The sequence below is a fragment of the Microcaecilia unicolor genome, chromosome 9, assembly GCF_901765095.1.
Source record: "Microcaecilia unicolor chromosome 9, aMicUni1.1, whole genome shotgun sequence".
Taxonomy (NCBI): domain Eukaryota; kingdom Metazoa; phylum Chordata; class Amphibia; order Gymnophiona; family Siphonopidae; genus Microcaecilia; species Microcaecilia unicolor.
In genome coordinates this window covers 63,771,361-63,796,403 of record NC_044039.1, presented here as the reverse complement: position 1 = coordinate 63,796,403, position 25,043 = coordinate 63,771,361, and the positions used below count along the sequence as shown (strand labels likewise).

Genomic DNA, 25,043 nt, shown 5'->3' with positions numbered 1-25,043 from the left:
TATCTTTCTCATTCACAGCTTCTAACACTTTAGGATGGAAATGCTGCAAGTGTCTTTTTAAATTTGATGCTCTTGTAGGTGCATTTTTTTCATAACCACTGAAACTGCTAATTTTTGCATCACATGCTTTTTCACCATCATCATCTTCTATAATACATTGACATACATAATGTTTCCCATCTGTTGATATTGTAAAGTGTTCATAAACAGCAGACTTTGTCATGTTTCCTGACATTCTTTTTGCCATTGTGAATGGTGTGCCACTTCCACTAAAATATAAAGCTCTTCTTGCAGAGAGAGAGAGGAAGTTGGGTGGAGTCTCTCTGCTGCCTTATCTGTGTGTGCTGAATGATCTTCTCTTGGAGCTTAAGTTCACTGTGGGGTCAGAGAGGAGGTGCTGTACAGCAGGTCAGTAAATGCAAAGGGAGACTGAGCAGAGGGAAGCTCTCCAGCAAAATAGTTCTGCTGGACTTCACACTAGTGAAACAACTAGGTACTAAGCTTTATTCATAGCAGAGAAGTACTTTATTCAAATGTATGAGGAGTCGGAGTCGGTACATTTTTGCCGACTCCAACTCTGACTCAATGTACCCAAAATTGCTGCCGACTCCGACTCCGACTCCACAGCCCTGGTGTTTAGTTACCTCTGTCCTGCCTGGTTGAGTCTGTTAGTTTATCCTAGTCCAGTCTGTTCTGATTCCTGCCTGTGCCAGCCCCGGTGATTTGTCGCCAAAGCTCCGGCTTTGGTCCAAGAGCTCACCATTCCTGACAGTTGTGACACTCCCTTCTTTGCTGCCGTAAGACTGAGGGCCATGGGTCACCCTGCTGTGTCTTGTTTTTATGACTGCTCTATCTCTTTGGCTCTTTCTTATTGATATTTGTAGTTCACATTCCTGTCTTTATGTTGGAGTTTATTAATATTTTATGAACTACTCAGATGGCTTGCCCTTGGGCGGTATATCAAGCTGTGAATAAACTTGAAACTTGATTCTGTTCTGTTTGGTTTAGGCTATTAATTCCCAAACCTGTTCTGAGGACCTTCAGCCAGTTGGTTTCTCAGGATATCCACAATGAATGTACAGGACAGTTTTGGGAACTACTGGTATAGTCTATGTTCTGTTTTCAAGCTCCGCCAGATGAGCTCCATAATTAGCTCATGTGAAGTAATTCCAACACTGTTAATAGATACATTCTTTTTTATAATTGGCTGATTTATAACTTCCCTCAGAGAATAAGTTTTATGTAAGAATCTTGATCTGATTAAATGATGATGATTTCATTTCGTACAGAGTTTAGAATTTCAATTTGCCACTGCGTGACTAATTTCACCTTTATTAAGCTGAATAGGTATACAGCTCTTTGATCTCTACACAAAGAACTAGAATATTTCACTTAATTAGAATTTGTCTTGGTTTTTTTGGGTTTTTTTTAATGCAGGTGTGATGAGTATGTTACACAACTGGATGAGATGCAAAGGCAGTTAGCAGCAGCAGAGGATGAAAAGAAAACTCTGAATTCCCTTCTGCGGATGGCTATCCAACAAAAACTCGCACTCACTCAGCGATTGGAGGATTTGGAGTTTGACCATGAACAGTCTCGTCGCAGCAAAGGCAAACTCAGCAAGAGCAAGACCGGCAGCCCTAAAGTAAGTGACGAAGCATCTGTCATATTATCCACTATAGACACTACCCCCCTTCACAGCCAGGACCCATGGCAGCCAAACTTCATGATCAGCAGTGGCACTCAGAGGAAAACGTATGCATGCACTGGTCTTTACAACACAGCAGTGGCCAGAGTTCCAGAAGAGCAGTCCATTGAACTGATTTGAGGGATATATAACAGTGAACAGTGACAGCATATTACAACTACCAGTCATGCTGCAAATATTTGCCATTGACTGCAGTGGTTAAATGCTGAAATTCCTTACATTGCCACAGATATTTGCATGTTGTTACAGGTTTTTGATAGTTTTAAGGATACTAGTATAAATTGATTACGGTATTCAGATACACATATAGACCTGTTTCAAATTTGAAGCCCAAAGAACTTTGCTCCTCCAGAATTCCAGTTCCTCTCGCAGCTGTACAAAATACATTCTGTGAAAACTCTATGGGCCTGATTCACTATGGCTTTACTCCTATGCCTATAGAGGAAAAGCTTTGTGAATCATGTCATATGAATGCCTTTGATTAGTAGAATTTATTTTAAAATTTAACTTAGCAGTTCTCTTTCTCGGGGTCCCTAGGATTAAGAATTTGCAAATTTGTTCAGGAGAATAATGAAACAAGTGAATTTTATCAATTTTGCTCCAGTGCCTTTTTTACTAATTTCACATTTTACTTCAAAAATTCACTTTAAAACACTGCAACATCCCATAGTATCTGTTGTGCTTTTTCTTTGAAGTCTTGCTGAGTTGCGCAGCACAATAGTATTCCATGCCATTCTACAGAAGTGTCTACTAAATACAGTAAACTGGGTAGAGAACCAGATATTGTCACAATACACTGTTCATATAAAGGCTCTCAAAAATATATAAGAAAGTATCACAACTCATATTAATGAATAAATAGACAAATGTGGGGAGGAAAAAGCCTTAAGCTCCTGGCTTAAAAGCCTATGGAGCCAAACAGCTTCATCAGCTAAAAAAACCTCCCTCACAAATAGTGTCTACAATGAAATCACTTAGAAGCAAAAAAAAAAAATATATATATATATATATCACTTAACTGACTTAGAGGGGCATTTTCGAAAGAAACTTCTATGTTTGGATTTGGACGTCTTTGTAAAACGTCCAAATCCTGGGGTGGGGAAAAGTGTATATTCGAAAAAAGATGGACGTCTATCTTTCATTTTGAAAATAACAAGGACGTCCTGTGATTTGGACGTCCTTGTATTTGGTCCATGTTCGAACAAAAACCGTCCAAATGCAAGATGTCCAAAACAGCACTTGCAAAGTACAGAAGCATGAAACTCTATGGAATTTGTTTCCTGGACAATAACGGGGAAAATGGGTGCAAAACTGGCACACTTCTGTAGAATATTCTATGGTCTGCCTCCCATATTCAGTCATGTTTTGACGGAGTATAGCGTGATAGTTATGACCCGTAGATGCAGGTGATACCTTTCTTAAAACATGTGACGACATGTGTGGCAAGCTATACTAAAACTAGTCATGTATGCATTGATTCAAGTTTTATACACAAAGATATTACCTTGTTTGTTTTAACATGTAAAGTATTTAAGAGGTCTAACATAACAACCACATTTTTTAAATGAAATGATCTGTAAGTTCAGTAACATGACAACACTGAGTTGTGCGAATTGCACACTTTGCAAGAGAGACTGTGGAATACAAAAAAAACCCCCAGTTCAATAAAAAAAAATAATGTTTCAAATAATGACTGTAATTCTAAAATGAACTTATATATTTTTTTAAAAGGTTGGAATATAGTGCTTGAAGATAAACTGTCCTGTTACACAAAATTTGTAAGTTTTAATTAGTAGGGAATTTCACTACTTTACTCATTTCACCACTTTACTCAAAGATTTTATTAATATCCTAAACCAAAAAATAGCACAAAAAATCCTCAAGATGTTTCTTCTGAACACAGGCTTTTTTTGTAGTTATCAGAAAATATCAGAGTCCTTGACATTTCACATCTCATCAGCATAGGTATTTTTTTAGAAGCTGTTAGTAACATGATGAAAACCTTGAGGGGGTCAAAGTGAAGCACTAGTAAAAAAATAATATGTAGAACTCTGTCCATCAGTCTTTCCATCCTGTTTTAAGTAGAGGAGTGTGGTAGCCGTGTTAGTCCACTCTTAAGGTTATCAATAGAAATCAAACAAAATAAAACATGGAAAAGAAAATAAGATGATACCTTTTTTATTGGACATAACTTAATACATTTCTTGATTAGCTTTCAAAGGTTGCCCTTCTTCGTCAGATCGGAAATAAGCAAATGTGCTAGCTGACAATGTATATAAGTGAAAACATTCAAGCATTACTATGACAGTCTGACAGGGTGGGAGGATGGGGGTGGGTCGGAGGTATGCATGGGGGCATCAAAGCATATCATTGATATTCTAACAGGATGGGTGTGGATAGGTGAGGGATGGGGTGATCAACAGAGACATACAGCTTAATGGTTTCTGTTGATCACCCCATCCCTCACCTATCCACACCCATCCTGTTAGAATATCAATGATATGCTTTGATGTCCCCATGCATACCTCCGACCCACCCCCATCCTCCCACCCTGTCAGACTGTCATAGTAATGCTTGAATGTTTTCACTTATATACACTGTCAGCTAGCACATTTGCTTATTTTCGATCTGACGAAGAAGGGCAACCTTCGAAAGCTAATCAAGAAATGTATTAAGTTATGTCCAATAAAAAAGGTATCATCTTATTTTCTTTTCCATGTTTTATTTTGTTTGATTTCTATTGACATCCTGTTTTAGAAAGTATCCAGGACAGTAAATAGGTTATGTTTCTGTTCATGACAAGAAACCCCATTTTAAATGGAATGCAGAGATCAGGTCTGTGACTTTTTACATTAAAAAACCTGCTGTTATTCAGTTTTTTGGAATTATAAGACGCTGGGCTATATGAGACTGTTATCTGTTTATTCTGCCCCCATCTAGTGCAATTGAGATATTTATGTGGGTCTATTGAAGTTCAGATCAGAATTGCTGCATCGAGGTTGGGATGTGCTCAATTCTGGTGATGCTAAGCCTTTTCTAAAATACATGCAAGAGTGCATATATATTTGGTGGCACATGCGGCAGGAGCAGCCATTGCTTAGCACCTGCAGAAGATGAATCCAGAGACTTGTGGGTTGTGACCATCTGCCAGCAGGTGGCGATAGAGAGCACTGAACTTTGTCTTATAAGACGGTATGCTCCTTGATTAGTCAGTATGAGGCCGATATTCAAAGCAATTTTAGACTCCTTCCCGCTTAAATAGCTTCCCACCGCCTAACCAGGGATATTCTGCGGTACATAACCGGACAATGCCGCTGCATATCCCCTGAGACCACACACACAAAAAGTGGGCAGGTCGGGCATCACTGGGGAGGAGCCCGTTTATGCGAATGTTGCCAGTAGTCAGTGCTAGCACCCACATAGCTAAGTAGCTTCATTTAGGGCAGCTCAAGAGCTGTCCTAAATAAGGCTGCTTAGCTAACTTTTTTTTTTATATCTTTTTTTTTAACTAAAGCCCCTGAGCACCCTCAAGCCCCACCGGCCATTGTTCCCTTCTTTCTCTCCTCCCTCCCAGCCCACATCAAGACACCCCCACCCCCAGAAGACCCTCCACCCCCCAGCTGTGCAGGCAGGCCCTCCCTCCAGACCTACCTGTATCCCTGGTGGTCCAGCAGGGTCGTTGGGGTCAGGAGCGCAGCCCTCTCACTGTGGCACCAGTCTAAAATGGCTGCCACAACCTCTCACAGCAGCTCGTAGTACTTTGTGTAGTACAGCGTGGTCGAGCTTAACGAACACTCCCAGGTCACGACTGAGCTCAGAGCTTGGCTTTGCCACCCCCAGTCATACTTAGTGCCACTGTGTGTTTGTTTGGCAAGGTCCTGCAGGGCTTAGCCTGAAGGGTGTGGTCCCTATCCCCCCAACTCTCTTGCCTGCAGCTCCAAGGCTTTCCAAAAGTGCTCCCTTTGGCAGCACACATCCCAAATCAGTGGCGTAGCCAGAAGGCAATTTTTAGTGGGCCAACAGGTTGGATTGGTGGACACTAGAGAAACACCTGCTACTTGATGCACCCATACCCTGCCCCTACACCTACCGCACACCTATCCCACTCCCAATAACCAGTGGTTTCAGTGGCTGCAGGTCACATTGAGAGCTAGGGAAAATACAAGAGGGTGCACTCTTCATTTTCCACTGAGCCATGGTCCTCCAGCACACACATGCTTCCCCCAAATATGCCCTAAATATTACAGTGGGGCACTAAAATATCAATACATCTGTCAAGAAAATTGAACAAGCCAAATTGCTACAGAATACTATACAGAAAATTCAGAATACTTTGGTCATACACACAGAACACAAATGTGAAATACAGAATACGTGACCACAAGCCAGAGAAATATAAACAGATGCATTTTCTCCTACACTGTGCAAAATAAATTGATAGCGTATGCCAGAGATGGTGTTAGGGGGATACAACTAGGGCAGGGGTAGGCAACTCCAGTCCTCGAGAGCCGTAGGCAGGTCAGGTTTTCAGGATATCCACAATGAATATGCAGGAGATAGATTTGCATGCACTGCCTCCATGGTATGCAAATCTATCTCCTGCATATTCATTGTGGATATCCTGAAAACCTGACCTGCCTGCGGCTCTCGAGGACCGGAGTTGCCTACCCCTGACCCAAAACAATAAGGGTTAGACCAGGGGAAGGCAACTCCGGTCCTCAAGAGCCGCCGACAGGTCAGGTTTTCAGGATATCCACAATGAATATGCAGGAGATAGATTTGCAAGCACTGCCTCCATGGTATTCAAATCTATCTCCTGCATATTCATTGTGGATATCCTGAAAACCTGACCTGCCTGCAGCTCTCGGGACCGGAGTTGCCTACCCCTGAACTAGAGCAACTGGAAGCTGAACAAGGTGCAGCCTGTTAGTAAGCTTTGTGGTCCCCTCCCAAATTTCTGCCTTGGGTCCAGCCATATCTAACACCAGCTCTGGTAAGATATACATTTCAAATCCAACATATTCTATTCACAAAATAGAAAGGTACAATTTTTTTCTACCTTTTGTTGTCTGGTCGTTTTATTTTTCAAATCATATTGGTCCCAGGCTCTGGTTTCTACTTTCTTCTGTCTTCTCTTAACTCACTTACCAAGGTCTCCTGTCCATTTGATACTTTTACTCTTTCAATGTCCACTATCCATCTTCTTCCATCTCTGTTTCTCTGTCTTTCTCCATGTTCAGTATCTCCCTTTCTCTCTGGCCTTTTATTTCTCTGTCCAGGTTCTCCCCTCTCTTCCTCTCCTGTCTGACCCTACCCCATCCAGCTTCTCTCCCTCTCACTCCTCTTCCTCCCATGTACAGCAGTTTTCTCCCTTCCATCCAGAACCCCTCCTGTTCTTCTTCCCACATCCAGAAGCTCTCTCCCCTTCCCTCCAGCTCCTCCCCCTCTTCCTCCCACATCCAGCAGCTCTCTTTCTTCCCTCCAGCCCCATTCCTCCTCTTCCTCCCACAAGTCCAGCAGCATTGTCCCTTTCCTCCAGTCCCCCTCTTCCTTACAGCTCCCCTCCTCCCCACCACAAATCCAGGACCTATTTGCTTTTCCAGCCTCCCCCAATCCAGCCACCCCCAATCCAACATTCCTCGCTTCCTTTCCTCCACAGGCATGGGTCCGGCCGTCCGGGATCATTCATTCAGAAAGATAAATAAAACATTAAACATTTCCTGCTGGTAGGAAGGCGTAACACTTTGCTGGAGCAGGCCCTGTCCAGTGGGTAATGAAACCAGATCCCCCCCCCCCCCCCACCCCAGCAGACCTGTCCCTAGAGTTCTGCCACCGTGATTCTGTACCTCAAGAAGACCTACTTGCTGCTTCTTCTTCTTCTTTAGCCTTCACACTGGTGTGTTCTTCGCTTGGTCTATGGCATCTCTTTCAGTTTCAAGTGATGGGGTTAGCTACGGCACCCAGAACCTTTTCTAAAGTTGGGGTGGTGGTAGCCGCCTTCCTGAAAGTGCTCCCTGTCTGAACAACTGGCTACTCAGGGCCTCATCAGATCAGGTGAGTTAAGTGACTACCTGGGTCATGGCACTTTTGCAGTCTCAAGATTGGGTTGTCAGTCTGGTCCCAACATAGACTTTGGAATATCTGGGAATATGATTCCACCTGAACTGGGACCAGGTGTCTTTCTCAAAACAAAGAAGACATAAGCTTCAGGAGCAAATTCGCCGCTTGTTGCGAATTCCGAATCCCCAAGTTTGAGATTATGTTCAGGTGTCTGAGCATTATGTTGGTGTCCGTGGAAGTGGTGTCTTGGGCCGTTTCTTAGGGCTACCATTAGCGTCTCATGTGGGGGCCTCTGGCAAAGTGCAGCATGTTGGGGTGGCTTCAGCCAAACAAATTCCTCCAAGGGGTGGCATCTCTTCGGATAGCTGTAGTCACAGAGACCAGCTTGACAGATTGGGAAGCCCACTGTCTTCATCACACAGCTCAAGGTCTATGGAGCCACGCAGCAGCATTGTGGCTCCATTGGTGCGGTCTCAGAGCGGTGCACAACGCTCTTCAAGCCTTTCGGTCTATTCTGGAGGGCAAACTGGGTGGGGTTTTCAAAGTCAATATGATGGCAAAGGATTCCATCGGCAGGCAGGGAGGCATTCGCTGTCTTCCTCTGGGAATGGAAATGTTTCTTCTATTTTACTGGACGGAAAGGCATTTGCAGCAGCTTTCAGCCTCCCACATAGTGGAACCTCTCAATCGGCAAGTGGGTTTCCACAGCAGGACCTCCCTGGATCCAGCTGGTAACTCGGAGGTGGGGCACTCCCCTAATAGATCTCATGGTGACAGGTTCATTGGCATAGATGCTCTTCTTCAGTCTTGGCCGGAGTTGGCCCTGCTTTATGTTCCTGCTGTGATCTCCTTTTTGGTGGTTTGAAACTCCTACATCGATCCACTGCTTCTCTCTTCAACACATCTGCAAGTAGAAGGCAGACATAGGGATGTGCTACCGCTGGACCCAGAAACAAAAAGCTACATTAGAGCTTGATGTAACTTCCTGTTTCTGGATCCGACAGAGCCCGCGGCAGCACGCAGAGGGGAACATCCCTGCACCTGCCTTTTACTTTCTACTGCAGTGAAGAGAGAAGCAGAAGATTGATGCAAGAGATTCAAACCACCATGAGAGCCAGTGGGGGGAGGGGAGGAGGACAGGAAACAAGTAGCAATGCAGAATATGGGGGAAGGCTTTATGGGGGTGGGGATAGACAGAACAGTGCAGACTAGGGAGAGGAGAAGATGGGGCAATGAGAGGCGAGCAGTGCAGACTATGGGGAGGGGAAAAGATGGGGCAATGCAGGAGGGTGCGGAGAGAAGAAGCAGTGCAGACCATGGGGGGGAGATGGGGCAATGTAGGAAATGGGAGTGAGGAAAGAAAGAGCAATGCATAATATGATAGGATTGCAGTCAAGAATACGGGGAGGAGGGACAGACAGAGCAATGCAGAATAGGGCAATCCAGGATATAGGGGGAGACAAGGCAATACTAGATGGTTGGGGGTGGGGGGAGAGAGAGATGGGGCAATGAGGGATGATGATTTTGTTTTTGTGGTAGTGGTAGTACGGAGAGGGGGAGTGTTACGATTGTGGTTGTGACCCCTCTCAAACTTACCTTATTTCTGGTGGTCAACTTCTTAGCTGGCTTCTGTCTGTTCTTCCTGAGTTAGCTTTGGCGCTGTCTCTGTGTGCTGGCTGCTTCCAGCGTGGCTCTAATTACTCCACTATACTGCACCTGTGTGTGTTGCCTGAGTTAGCTCTGTCTCTGTGTGCTGGCTGCTTCCAGCGTGGCTCTAATTACTCCACTATACTGCACCTGTGTGTGTTGCCTGAGTTAGCTCTGTCTCTGTGTGCTGGCTGCTTCCAGCGTGGCTCTAATTACTCCACTGTACTGCACCTGTGTGGGTTAAGCCTCTTTGTGCTTCAGTATGCTTCCTGCCCGTGTCCAGGAGTTGTGACATCATTAGTCAGGGCCTTGATAAGGAAGTGGTGTTCTTCCTTTCAGGGCCTTTGCAAATGCCAAAGGTCCAGGTCAGTGCTGGTGCAGTTAGCATTTCTGCCTTGTCTTGCTTGCCTTGAATCCTATCCTGATTCCAGCCCTGTTGGCTCCCTTTCCCTCCTGTCTGAGAACCCTGTATTCCTGGTGCAGTTAGCACTTCTGCCTTGCTCTTGTCTGGGTGCCTGGTGGCACTTCTGAATCCTGTCTGCTTTTGACTTCCTTTCCCTCCTGTCCGAGTACCCTGAACCCCTGTCTGCCTTGCTTTTGTCTAGGTGCCTGTGGGCACTTCTGAACCCTGTCTGCCCTGCTTTGGTCTAGGTGGCTGTGGACACTTCTGATTCCTGATGTTCCAGCCTGCTAGTTCCAGTACCGGTTTCCCTCCAAGTCCTGCCGGCTGCCTGCACCCAGGGGCTCAACCCCTGGGGAACAGCGGCTAAGTGTAGGTGAAGCCTGGTTCTAGTCCCGTGTGTTCCTGTCCAGTGCGTTCCAGTCAGGTTCGTTCCAGAACAGTGTGTTCCAGTTCAGTGCATACCAAGTCCAGTGCATTCTAGCCCAGCGTTGGTTGGTGGGTTTTGCCTGCTGCTGCCTCTCGTCAGCAGACCAAGGGCTCATGATTACTCCAGAGTCCTTGCCTGCGTGTTTTGAACCTGACAGGGAGGGAGTGATGATAGATGGTTGGGTGTGGGACTGAGACAGCTTGTAACCTTGGGGTCATCTTCGACTTCTCCCTCTCCTTCTCTGCACATATTCAACAGACTGCTAAAACCTGTCGTTTCTTTCTCTATAATATCAGCAAAATTCGCCCTTTCCTTTCTGAGCACACTACCAGAACCCTCATCCACGCTCTTATCACTTCTCGCTTAGACTATTGCAACTTGCTTCTCACAGGTCTCCCACTTAGCCATCTCTCTCCTCTTCAATCTGTTCAATATTCTGCTGCACGACTAATATTCCGCCAGGGTCGTTATGCTCATATTAGCCCTCTCCTCATGTCACTTCACTGGCTTCCTATCCATTTCCGCATACAGTTCAAACTCCTCTTATTGAACTATAAGTGCATTCACTCTGCAGCTCCTCAGTACCTCTCCACTCTCATCTCTCCCTACATTCCTTCCCGGGAACTCCGTTCACTGGGTAAATCTCTCTTATCTGCACCCTTCTCCTCCACTGCTAACTCCAGACTCCGTTCCTTTTATCTTGCTGCACCATATGCCTGGAATAGACAGTTCCTGAGCCGGTACGTCAAGCTCCATCTCTGACCGTCTTCAAATCTAAGCTAAAAGCCCACCTTTTTGATGCTGCTTTTAACTCCTAACCCTTGTTTACTTGTTCAGAACCCTTATTTTATCATCCTCACTTTAATATTCCCTTATCTCTTGTTTGTCCTGTTTGTCCGTCCTAATTAGATTGTAAGCTCTGTCGAGCGGGGACTGTCTCTTCATGTTCAAGTGTACAGCACTGCGTACGTCTAGTAGTGCTATAGAAATGATAAGTAGTAGTAGTAAACTGAGGGTAGGAGAAGGGAAGAGAGGGGAAATGCACATAGATGTCAGGGAACAGCTTATATTTCCATAACGCCACCTATCTGTACAGTGGTTAGATCTTCTAGACATCGTTCCGACCCCTGGTAGAGTGCAAAAACATCAACTGAGACAGACAGAGAACATAAATGGCGTCACCATCCCACACCACATACATTACAAATTTACAAAATGACAGCTTCATTTTATAAAAAGGCTTTTAACAGCTAAAAAAGCCTATTATACTGAAAGAATTACTAAAGCCTCTTACCACAATACTATTTAAAACACTAAAGACCCTTACCACTTATCATGTTACTCAAACTACCAACAATGAAATTCCATTTCCTCAATCTCTTGCAGAAAAATTAATATTATAAAGTGTCATAATTTGGGTGTCAAAATAGACACTTTTTATAATATTAATTTTTAAAAGAACACTTCACAGTTGCAGACAGATGTTTCTAACATTTCTTGCAGTTCTTTTGCTGCTTTTCATATTCCTTCAACAGCAGAATTAGACAGATCTCTACATGTTACTACTGCTCTACAAGATGTATTTATTTATTTATTTGTTACATTTGTACCCCACATTTCCCACCTATTTGCAGGCTCAATGTGGCTTACATAATACCATAAACGCGTTCGTCAAGTCAGTTGATAATAAATACAAGGTTATTTAGTGGTTGAATGAGGTGGGTATGAATCAAGCACCATGAGGGTCGAAAGGAATAAAGATTGTATATTGTCCCGTACGATCACTGGTTATGCTGTGTTGCTGGGTGTGAGGATTTACGTTGGATCGGTGGGGTAGGCCTTTTTGAAGAGGTTGGTTTCTAGTGATGTCCTGAAGTTTAGGTGGTCATGGATTGTTTTCACAGCTTTTGGGAGTCCATTCCATAGTTGTGCGCTTATGTAGGAGAAGCCGGATGCATAAGTTGTTTTGTATTTAAGTCCTTTCAATTTGGGTAATGTAGGTTTAGGTATGATCGTGATGATCCAATTCTGTTTCTGGTTGGGAGATCTATGAGGTCCGTCATGTATCCTGGGACTACACCGTAGATAATTTTGTGGACCAAAGTGCAGATCTTGAAGATAATCTGTTCTTTGATTAGGAGCCAGTGCAGCTTTTCTCAAAGGGTTTAGCACTTTTGAATCGTGTTTTACTATATATCAGCCTGGCTGCTGTGTTTTGGGCGGTCTGGAGTTTTTTTGTGAGTTGTTCTTTACACCCCGCATAGATTCCGTTGCAATAATCTGCGTGGCTTAGGACCATTGATTGTATTAGGTTTCAAAAAGTTTCCCTCGGGAAGAAAGGTTTTATTCGTTTGAGTTTCCACATTGAATAGAACATTTTCTTTATTACAGAGTTTACTTGGCTCTTGAGAGTAAGGTTGCGGTTGATTGTGACGCCGAGTATTTTTAGGCTGTCTGCGATAGGGAGGGTGTGTCCTGGGGTATTTATGGTTGTGGGTTTGTACTTATGTTGAGATGAGAGGATGAGGCAGTGTGTTTTTTCAGTTGGAATGAGTTTGCCCATGATGTTCAGGCCATCATTGATTTCATTGGATATTTCTGTCATGTCTGAAGGGAATGTAGATTGTAACATCATCTGCATAGACGAACAGGTTGAGGCCTCGATTGGATAAGGACTTTGCCAGTGGGATCATCATCATGTTGAAGAGTATTGGTGATAATGATGATCCTTGAGGTACTCCGCAGGCTGCTTTCCACGGTGGTGATATGTTTATTTGATTTTACTTGGTATGTTCTGGTGGTTGGAAAACCCTTGATCCAATTAAGTACATTTCCATCAATCCCGAAGTGGCCAAGGAGTCTTAGTAGTATATTGTGGTTTACCATGTCAAATGTGCTCAACATGTCGAACTGGAGGAGTATGCTTTTACTTGTGGCTATTTCCTGCTTGAATTTGGCCAGGAGAGTGTCTAGGACAGTTTCAGTACTATGGTGGGGGCAGAATCCTGATTGTGAGTTGTGTAGTATTGAGAACTTGTCCATGTATTCTGTAAGCTGTTCAGTCACTAAGCTGTCCATCAGTTTTACTACTAGTGGGATAGACGCAACTGAACGGTAATTTGTGAGATCGTTTGTGTTTTTCTTGGTGTCTTTTGATATTGGGGTGAGTAGGATGTTACCATATTCCTCGGGGAAGATCTACTTCCTTCTCTATATATTAAAAAATTCTTAACAACTTTTCTACCTTTTATTCACATTATGCTTCAGACCAGTTTATCCGAGGGTACTGTTCCCTCTTCATGGAAAATTGCTGTAGCATTTCCCAAACTTAAGGACACATCCAAATCCATTGCCTCTCTTGAGAATTACCGTCCCATTGTTAACTTATCTTTTATAACTAAAATTGTAGAGAATCTTGTTTATTCTCAACTTTCAGATTTTGTTGAACTACAAATGTGTTACATCCAAATCAAACATCAACATCATAGTATGGGAACGGTGTTACTAGGTATTACTACATACATTCAATATCATATTGATCATTTAAAATCTATCCTCCTTTCAGCGGTGGAAGCGAAAAGGATTGGTGTATCTTCTACACGCAATTATGCTCGAGGGGCAGATTAAGTCCTTCTCAGAGTTGCAGACTGAATTTGCTTTACCCCCATCGGATGAGTTTCACTATTTTCAGCTGAAACACCACGTGCAGTCCTTGTCTTGGGAACAGCTGGCTGAGGATGTTCAGGAGGAATTGGCCTCGGCATTTTCTTTGGAGGCACAGCAGTAGGTGCCATTGAAATTTCACCACAGGCACATCAGGGATACCGCGGAGGAACTAGACTATGCTAAGCTGCTGGACATGTGGAAGCAGGACATATAGATCTTACGTTATTACAGTTTAAAACCCATGTCCTTACATTACGCAAGCATACAGCTATGGCCTCGCACTGGGAGACACAGTATAAAGTGGCGCTTCGCCTTTACATTTCCCCCAGGAGAGCCTTTCATATGGGGCTCTTGCCTTGGGGTGAGTGCCCTAAGTGCAGAGACCCGGGAGCCACTCTGGGACATTTGCTATGGGCGTGCAAGGGTATAGCTCGATTTTGGAAAGAACTAACACAATCTGTTTCGCTTATTTGGAAGACGAGGTGGAAATACGATTCAGGATTGTTGTTGGGTCACCCGATATTTGTTCATCCTATACCAGTTGGACTTACAGCTTTTGTACATAAATCTGTTATAGTTGCTAAACAAGTGATCTTGTCTGAGTGGTTATCCCATAACTATCGTTCATACTCCCAGTGGCGGACCCGTATGATTGCGCTTTTGCAGATTGAAAGGATGGGAGTGATGGACTTTAAATCCAAGACTGGGCTACACTTTCAGAATACTTGGAGTCTGCTTCTGAATACATTGACCCCGGCTGCCAGGAGCAGACTGCTGAACTTCTAAAGATATTCCTGTGATGAGACAATGAGGAGGATGGGGGGAGGAGAAGGGAGGAAAGGGAAAGGGTTAGGGTGGTGGGTGAAGGGGGAGTTGATAGGGAGGGGAGAAAATGTTAAAAGTTTGATGACCATGTATGTTTTTCTTATCTATATGTTGGTACACTCATGAGAAACTGTGTTGCTTGTACAATTGGTTATTGATTTGAGTTCTGGTTTCTTTGTCATCAATATAAAAGGATATACCATAAAATCTATCCTCATAGGCGGTCGGTGGCCCAACTGTTTGGGGAGGCTAAAGGGGGTGGGGTTAGGGGTGGAGCCAGGGGTGGAGCTTAAATCCATAATTGTCTGATAACACACAGAAAAAATAAATAAATAAAAATAAAAGTCACAATACATTTTATTAAATTTAGATATTAGATATGTATCATATGTCAAAGAATAAAGTGGTTGCTCAAAGTATATACTAACCACAATCGCTCAACTGTAAAACACTATGCACAAACTTGTGCAAAAACATACTCAGAACCTTACTGTACCATAACACTAGGCAGACCCTAATACACCAATATACCACCCATATGGAAAATGCAGACCGTCAACAATATGAAACAAGGGATCATAATATCACAATTCTCATGTAGAGCCACAAAACACCCTTTTAGGGTGGATAGTGTACACAATGAGCTCCTTTTATTAACGACTATATGTAGATCCTTCAAGAGGTAGTGTGTCGTGATTTAGGCTCTAAAACAGGGGCGTAGCTACGGGTGGGCCTGGATGGGCCCAGGCCCACCCAATTTCAGCCCAGGCCCGCCCAGCACCAGCCCCAGCTCACATTGCCGGCCACTGCTGCTTTTCCTGATGAGCAGCAGGGCCGGCGCTACAAAAAGAAGCAGCGCTCAGCTGACTGAGCTGAGCGCCGCCAACGCTAACGACGACTCGACGAGAAAAAATGTTTTAAAAAAACCGCGGCACCGCAGGCAGCCTTGAAGCATTGGCTGTTGGCTCTGCAGGCTCCGCCCGTCTCTTAAGTCACTGCCCCTGGAGTGACTTGTTACAATCTCTTGATTTTACTACTTTTGTATATGCAAATGATATTCAGTTACTCTGTATCTTATTCATCTAGATCCTATAAATATTAGTGCTATTAATAAAAGACTATTGGGTTCATTTTCAAAAGAGGAAAACGTCCAAAAAGTGACATAAGTCTGCATTTGGATGTTTATCTCACAAACGTCCAAATCAGTATTTTCGAAACCTCTTTTTAGACGTTTTTCTCTGAAGTCCGTCAGAAGGACGTCTAAATCTCAAAGGGGCTGCCAGGGGCGTGTTCAAGGCAGGACTTAGGCGTCTTTCAGCCTTAATGGAACAAAACAAAAACTTCCAGGACTAAAACTTAGACATTTTGAGCTAGACCTGTTTTTCTTACGAATAAGGAACAAAAAGGTGCCCCAAATGACCAGATGACCACCGGAGGGAATCAGGGATGACCTCCCCTTACTCCCCCAGTGGTCATTAACCCCCTCCCACCCCAAAAAATTGTGATGAAGAACATTACTTGCCAGCCTCTATGCCAGCCTCAGATGTCATACTCAGGTCCATTACAGCAGTTTAGTAGTAGGTGCAGTGCACTTCAGACAGCTGGACCCAGGCTCCTACCTCTCTCTACTTGTTACACTTGTGGAGGAAACTGTGAGCCCTTCAGAGACCCACTGTACCCACATATAGGTGCCCCATTCACCCGTAAGGGCTATGATAATGGTATACAGTTGGGGGTAGTGGGTTTTGTGGGGGCTCAGCACACAAGGTAAGGGAACAATGGTCAGATGTGTACCTAGCAGCAGTTTATGAAGTCCACTGCAGTGCCCCCTAGGGTGCCCTATTGCTGTCCTGGGATGTCAGGGGGGACCCGTCTACTAAAAATGCTGGCTGTTCTTGATTTTGGATGTTTTGGGTTTTTTTTTTTTCCGAAAATGGCCAAAAAACAAAAACGTCCAAATCACAAAACGTCCATAGTATTTTCGAACACAAAACATAGATGTCTATCTTTTTCGAAAATGACCTTCTTTCCTGTTCAGAATTTGGACGTTTTTGTAAAACGTCCAAATTCTGATTTAGACGTTCTATCGAAAATGCCCCTCTGCGTCAACTGACAGATTGGTTTCAAAATAATAAACTGATCTTATAAGTACATAAGTAATGCCACACTGGGAAAAGACCAAGGGTCCATTGAGCCCAGCATCCTATCCACGACAGCGGCCAATCCAGGCCAAGGGCACCTGGCAAGCTTCCCAAACGTACAAACATTCTATACATGTTGTTCCTGGAATTGTGGATTTTTCCCAAGTCCACTTAGTAGCGGTTTATGGACTTGTCCTTTAGGAAACCGTCTAACCCCTTTTAAACTCTGCCAAGCTAACCGCCTTCACCACGTTCTCCAGCAACGAATTCCAGAGTTTAATTACGCGTTGGGTGAAGAAAAAGTTTCTCCGATTTGTTTTAAATTTATTACACTGTAGTTTCATCGCATGCCCCCTAGTCCTAGTATTTTTGGAAAGCGTGAACAGACACTTCACATCCACCTGTTCCACTCCACTCATTATTTTATATACCTCTATCATGTCTCCCCTCATCCTTCTCTTCTCAAAGCTGAAAAGCCCTAGCCTCCTTAGTCTTTCTTCATAGGGAAGTCGTCCCATCCCCGCTATCATTTTAGTCGCCCTTCGCTGCATATAAATCATGTAAAATCTACTGCATTACTTTTCACTTATCATCCAACTAAAACATTGTGTATATCTATTGCTTTCTGCAATATCTAGGTTCCTGTAGTCTCATTTATGCATATTCTTGGGATTATTATAGATACTCTCTCTTTTCAACAGCAAATTAGTCAGGTTGTTCGTCGAGCATTCTTTACATTATGTTTAATTAGATCTATATGACCATTGCTTGAACCTTGAACTCTTAATATTTTAGTCCATTCTTTTGTGATTTCAAATATAGACTGTAACTCCTTGTATAAAGGAGTCAGGGTTACAGTTACTCCAAAATACTGCTCTTCGATTGAAATATAGGATAAGCAAATTTGATATGAAGACAGCCCATTGGCTACCTGTAAAACAAAGGATCATAAACTCCTTCTTCTGGTCTTTAAAATAATACATGCAAAAGAACCTTCCTATATTTATCACCATTTAATGTGTTATGTACCCTCATGTACTCTCAGATCTCTTACTCAAAATCACCTAGTCATAAAAAGATGTTACATGAAAATATTAGAGAATATATTTTTTCAGTATAAGGACCACTTTTGTGGATGTTACTTCCTTCCCATCTGCGTTTGCAGACATCCTTGACCCATTTGAAAATAGATTTGAAAACTTATCTTTTCTTAGATGCTTATACTTGAGGCGCTAGCCTATGCAAATCCTGTGAAGCACTGAAGTACCTTGTGTGTGTATCCCTTCCCCTGCTTTTCTGCCCACTTTTTCCCTCACTATGTTGTATCATTCTGGCACTTCCTCTTTTATTATTTTATTATTTTTAGAGTGTAAACTGCCTAGATGGCAATGCCGTAGAGTGGGATAAAAAGTGTGTAATAAACTTGGAAATGGTAGAGAAGAGAGAAGGGAGGAGATGATGCCCATGGATGGAGGGAAAGGACTAGAAACTAGATAGATTTGGGAAGGAGGCAGAAAAATGGAAGAAAGTTGAATGGATATAAGGCAGGGAGTGAAAAAGAGAGAAAAGAAATAGTGAATGGACAGACGGCCCTGGAAACAGAGTTCAGAGCACAGAGACCAGAACCAGGGAACAAGATGATTAGAAAAATAAAATCACTAGACATCAAAGGTAAGAAAAATGATTTTATTTTCAGTTTAGTAATTGAAACATGTCAGTTCTGAGATTTACTTCTCCTGTCTATATTTTGCACTGTACAGGAGAAAATGCGAGTAGGGATGCTTTATGTGATTAATCGCACAATTAAAACTGTTACCCGTGATTAATAATGCAATTAAACATTTATATCAATGTGCAGCTCTAGTATTTACACATGCATGCACTATTTACATATGGATATGTTTCTAAAATAATGGCCAAAATATGGGGTCCTTTTCAGTGGCGTAGCGAGGGGGGCTGCCACCCGGGGCGGGGCGGTTCGCCATTGCCCCCCCCCCCGGGTGCAGCACGATGACATACCCCCCCCCCCCCCGGCACATTGTCACCCCCCCGACCCAGTTCCCACCCTCTTCCGTCCAACCAGCTCCCTACCTTTAAAAAAAATATCAGAATCCGAAGCGAGGCGCAGCGCCTCGTGCCTGCACGTGAAACAAATGTGCACCATCTCATCGGGCCTTCCCTCGCTCTGTTTGTCCCGCCCTCCGCTGACGCAACTTCCTATTTCCGCAAGGGCGGACAGATAGAGCGAGAGAAGGCCTGATGAGACGGTGCACATTTTTTACGTGCAGGCGCGAGGCGCTGCGCCTCGCTTCGATTCCGATATTTTTTTAAAGGTAGGGAGCTGGTTGGACGGAGGAGGGTGGGCACTGGGGGGGTGGCAGGGAGCACCCCCCCGACACCCGGGGCGGACCGCCCCTCCCGCCCCCCCCCCCCCTTGCTACCCCACTGGTCCTTTTACAAAGCTGCGGTAATAATTGGCCTTAGTTTGCCTTTATGTGGATCTTTCCCGTGCACTAAAGTAATTTTTACCACAGCTGTCAAAAATCTCTATTTTCTATTTATTTAATTTATGGCTGTGCACTAATGTTGCCATTAGCAAGCATCCATTTTTTAAAATGACCCCAGGAGCCCTTACTACTTCCTGTGGTAAGGGCTCCTGCATTAACTGTGCAGTAAACAGTTACAGCACGGTAATGTAAATTCTAACTGGTTAACACAGGAATGCCCATTCTCCACCCCTGACACGACCCTCAAATAAATACAAACAAATAATTAGCACATAGCATATGTACATTCCTTAACTAATACTGAATGCATTAGCACATCCCGCATTAGGCTTTTTTTTTGCTGTTTTAGGTGCATGTTGGCACCTAAAGCAGCTTAGTAAAAGGGTTCCTCTATTTCTGAAATGGAGTGAAAGTTGGCGAGGCTTATTCTGGCTAGTTTACTGGAGATTTTCTCTGGTATTTGTGCCGTAGGGTTGGATTGTTGCCAACCTGCCTCCTCCTAGCTCGAGATATCACACTTTCCAACTGATTTATTCAGCTCTTGGGATGACAGTGTCCAATTATAGGTATTATAAAGTTGCTAGAGACAAAAAAAATGCAGCAATAATGTGTAATCCGCTGATAAATGGAATTTGAGAGTTTCCTCAGGAGATTACTAGAACTGATGTAGAACTCTCCAGATTCACTGGGGAGAGGGAGAACAGAATGAGTGGGAGGGTGAAGAGCCCAGCCCAAAGGGAGGTTTTAGAAGAGAATAAATGAAAACATGTTTCACAGTTGGAGTGGGGTTGGAAGGTTATTTATTTATTTATTTATTTATTTACATTTGTATCCCACATTTTCCCATCTATTTGCAGGCTCAATGTGGCTTACATAATACCAAGAAGGCGTGTGCCAGGTCTGGTAAAAGAAACAAATACAAGGTGATATTGTGGACGAGTAAGATACATGTGTTTCAGATACAGAGGGGGTTGAGGAGAGTGAAGGTTATAAAGTGTCCATTACGAGCTTTGTTTTTGCTTTGTTGCAGAGTGTGGGTATTTATGTTGGGTCGGTGGTATATGCATTTTTGAACAAGTAGGTTTTTAGTGATTTCCTGAAGTTTAGATGGTCGTATGTTGTTTTCACAGCTTTTGGCAGTGTGTTCCATAGTTGTGTGCTTATATAGGAGAAGCTGGATGCATAGGTTGCTTTGTATTTAAGTCCTTTGCAGTTTGGATAATGGAGGTTTAGGTATGTTCGAGATGATATAGTTGTATTTCTGGATGGGAGGTCTATAAGGCCTGTCATGTATCCTGGGACTTGGCCGTAGATGATTTTGTGGACCAGGGTACAGATTTTGAAAGTAGTACGTTCTTTGATTGGAAGCCAGTGCAGTTTTTCTCGGAGGGGTTTGGCACTGTTGAATCGCGATTTGCCAAATATAAGCCTGGCTGCTGTGTTTTGAGCTGTCTGGAGTTTCCTAGAGAGTTGTTCTTTGCATCCAGCATAGATTGCATCCAGCATAGTCTGCGTGACTTAGTACCATTGATTGTACTAGGTTGCGGAATATTTCCCTCGGGAAGAAAGGTTTTACGCACTTAAGTTTCCACATTGAATGGAACATTTTTGTTGTTGTGGAGTTCACTTGGTTCTCGAATGTGAGGTTGTGGTCAATTGTGATGCCGAGTATTTTCAGGCTGTCTGAAATGGGGAGGGTGTGTTCTGGGGTGATTAAGGTTGTGAGTTTGTACATGTTATGTTGAGATGAGAGGATGAGACAATGTGTCTTTTCAGTATTCAGTTTCAGTTGGAAGGAGTTTGCCCGTGAATCCATGGTATTCAGACCGAGCTTGATTTCATTGTTAATTTCTGTTAGGTCACGTCTGAAGGGAATGTAAATTGTGACATCGTCTGTGTAGATGAACGGGTTGAGGCCTTGCTTTGCTAAGGACTTGGCCAGTGGAATCATCATTATGTTGAAGAGTATTGGTGATAGTGGTGATCCTTGAGGTACTCCACAGGCTGCTTTCCATGGTGGTGATATGTTAGAGTTTGCTTTGACTTGGTAAGTTCTAGTGGTTAAAAAACCTTTGATCCATTTCAGTATTTGTCCACGAATTCCGAAGTAGTCTAAAAGTCTTAATAGTATATTGTGGTTTACCACGTCAAATGCGCTCGACATGTCAAATTGTAGGAGAAGTATAGTTTTACCTGTAGCTGTTTCTTGCTTGAAATTGGCCAGGAGGGTGACTAGTATAGTTTCAGTACTATGGAGGGGACGGAATCCCGATTGTGACTTGTGTAATATAGAGAATTTGTCCAAGTAGTCGGTAATCTGTTTGGTCACCATGATCTCCATTAGTGTAATTACTAGTGGTATGGATGCGACTGGGTGGTAATTGGCAAGTACGGTTGCCTTTTTCTTGGTGTCTTTAGAGATTGGGGTGAGTAGGATGTTGCTGTATTCCTCAGGGAAATTACTTTGTTGGAGTATGTAGTTTAGGTGGGATGTGAGGTTTGTTATGAAGCGGTTAGGGGCGGATTTTAGTAGGTAACTGGGGCAGGTGTCTAATTTGCAGTGGGTGCTGGAGAACCTTTTGATTGCCTGGGTGACTATATCCACGGTGAGGGGCGCGAAGTTTAACCAGGTTCGGTCAGCTGGGTATTCTCCAGGGTTTGGATCCAGGTTATTGATGAAGTTTTCGATGACAGTGTTGTTCTGAGGTAGCGTTTTGCGTAGGTTAGTGATTTTTAATTGAAATATTTAGCGAGTTTGTCGGCAGATGGGATGTCTGTGTTGGTTGCGGTGACTGCTGAAGTGTCTAGTAGTTTGTTCACAAGTTGATATAATTTCTTCATGTTGTATAACCTGTAGCCTAAATCCAGTTTGTCATAAGGCTGGTATCTTTCCCTTGCCAGTGCTGAGAGGCGGACTAACGTCTCTCTCAGTGGCAATTCCTTTTAGAACTTCACAACTTCTTGATTACCCCAGCAAATAACAGAACAGGGAGCATGATGGCCAGACAAGTTATGAGCAGAGAAAAGGAACCTTAGCAAGGTACAAAGCAAGGAAAATTATGAAGTAGACAGCAACAAGTAGCAACACACAGCTAATACAAAGATCAGCTGGAGGTGCTTCAGGTGCAGATGATCAGAGGCTGTAAATATAGATGTTTCTGCTCTATCAGGCTCTCGCTGCATTGTATAACCTGTAGCCTAAATCCAGTTTGTCATAAGGCTGGTATCTTTCCCTTGCCAGTGGTGAGAGGCGGACTAACGTCTCTCTCAGTGGCAATTCCTTTTAGAACTTCACAACTGCTTGATTGCCCCAGTACTGGTGCTATTCAGAGATGGAGTCAGCCTTCTTGGGGGTTCTCTCTGCCACTGGACAGCCGAGCTCCAGTACCAGACAGAACTTAGGGGTCTCTGAACCCTAAATCAAAACAATGTCTTTGTAGTCCGGCCCTATTTTGGTTTTGTAGTATGTCCTTTTGGTTTGTCTTATAGCGTATTTGTATCTTCTTTGTGTCTGTTTCTATGCATTGAGTGTATGTTTGTCTTTTTGTTTTTTTCCATGCTCGTTCGAGTTTCCTGGTTTGTGTTTTTAGTTTTTTCAGGTCATCGTTAAACCATGGTATGGTGTTATGCCTACGTGAGATTCTTGTTCGTAGGGGTGCTATTTTGTCTAATACATTTCTACATCTTTCATCCCATTTTGTGAGATAGTGTGTGGATGTCGCGCCCCGTACCTGATTGCAGACCTGACCGCCTCGATCTCAACGCAGTGCTACGGAGCGCCGGCCATCTTGGCAGCGCCGGCGCTCCTCTTCCAGGCGCGGAGTCCGGGTTCGGACCGCGCCTCCTGTTTGTGGATTGGCTGTGGCCAGTGGGACTCCGCCTTCAGCTCCTCGGGGTTGGTCTTCTCTCTTTTTCATGGGCAGGCAGCCTACGAGAGCCTTCCCTGTCTGCTGATGCGGCTCGCTCTAGGGGAGGGGCTTGGTGCGCTCCCAGCTGATCCTGCTTCTGTTGATGGAAGGGGCTATTTAAGAACAGGTTCTTCTCGCAGACTTTGCTTTCGCTTCTACTTGTAGACACCTGAGCGTTGGGGACTCTTGTCATTTCTTCTTGCTGCCTGACCTGTTTTTGACATTGCCTGGACCGGGACTTTGCCTTTGCTTGCTGCCTGCCTCTGAACCTTTGCCTGGACCTGGACTTTACCTTTGCTTGCTGCCCGCCTCTGAACCTTTGCCTGGACCTGGACTTTGCTTGCGGCCCGCTTCTGAACCTTTGCCTGGACCTGGACTTTGTCTTTCCTTGCGGTCTGCCTCTGAACCTTTGCCTGGACCAGGACTTTGCCTTTGTTTGCTGCCTGTCTCTGAACCTTTGCTCGGACTTGGACTCTGCTCTGCCTACCGCCTGCCTGGAACTTTACGGGGTCCTGTCTTTGGCTGTCGTCTCGGTCGCCTGGGCGAGGTTCCTGAGTTCGGATCTTCATCTACTTCTGCAGGTAAGTCAGGATTGTTCGGCCACCAAACTTGTGTTTGGCACAGGGACTCACTTCTCCTATGGGAGCCATGACAGTGGAGTCTGTTTGTGCAGACCATTTGTTATTGTAAATCTGTGACCAGAATGTTTCCGGGTCTGTTTGGCCTCTGGTGCTGTAGGTTGTGTGTTGTTGTGTGTGGTGGGAGCCCTTCTTCCGCCATTTTAATGATAAGTTTAATTTGTGGTGATCGGTCCATGGTGTTTCTGGCCATTTAATATCTGTTATTGTTAGGTTCTGGTCTGTTGGTAGTTTGTATGAGATGAGGTCCAAGGTATGCCCTTTTACATGGGTAGGTTGCATTTGTGGCCATGTGAGGTCCCATGAAAGGAGGAAATCCTTGCATTCTCCTGCAGTAGTGGAGATTGGTTCTTCTAGGTGAAGATTGATGTCTCCTAGTATTAGTATGTTGGAGTTGGTCGCGCATGTGTTTGAGATGAAGTCAGTGAAGATGGTCTGGCACTCATTCCAGTTTCCTGGTGGTCTATAAAATAGGACGGAGTTCAGGTGATGAGGCAGGGTTTTGCTGCAGATTCTAACTGAGGCGATTTCAAGCTGTGGTGTTATGGACTCGGCAACAGTATCAATGATAAACTGGGATTGATAGATTAATGCTATGCCTCCGCCTCTCTTTTTCCTTTCTCGTCTAGTGAACGATCTTATAGCCTGGGGGGCAGAGATCTAGGATTATGGGGTCCGTTTGGTCCTGGATCCATGTTTCATTGATGAAGAGTAGGTCGAGGTTTTCTGATGTGATTCAATCTGTTAGTAGTGTTGTTTTGTTTACTGCGGATCTGGCGTTGATGTAGCCGATTTGGATTTTTTGGTACGAGTCAGCTATGATTGGTGTTATGTGGATTTTTTTTAGTTGTCGTTTTTTTGTTATTGTGGATTTATTATGGAGGTTCTTTCCCTTCTGTTGAGGTTGTCCGCATGTTGTTTTTCTATATTTGTTTTGGTTGATGTCGGTTTGATAAGGCAGGGTGTGTTTGGTCAGTCTTTGGGGGTGATGTAATATGGGGATGATGTTGCTTTCTGCAAATGGGGTAGCTTGAGTTAGGTGGATCAGTGGTAAGGAGTAAATTACTAGATATAATTTGAAGGTATTCATTTTGGTGGTAGGACAGTTTGGTA

At 43.9% G+C, this 25,043-nt stretch overlaps 1 protein-coding gene across 1 annotated transcript in view; it reads left to right on the top strand.

The window, feature by feature from the left end:
- The window catches only part of BICD1 (BICD cargo adaptor 1), a 1,008,636-nt gene that overhangs the window by 633,350 nt on the left and 350,243 nt on the right, over window positions 1-25,043 (top strand). The window contains exon 7 of the mRNA XM_030213885.1: window positions 1,438-1,645. Coding sequence (XP_030069745.1) covers window positions 1,438-1,645 — 208 coding nt within the window. The remainder of the gene's footprint in view (window positions 1-1,437; window positions 1,646-25,043) is intronic.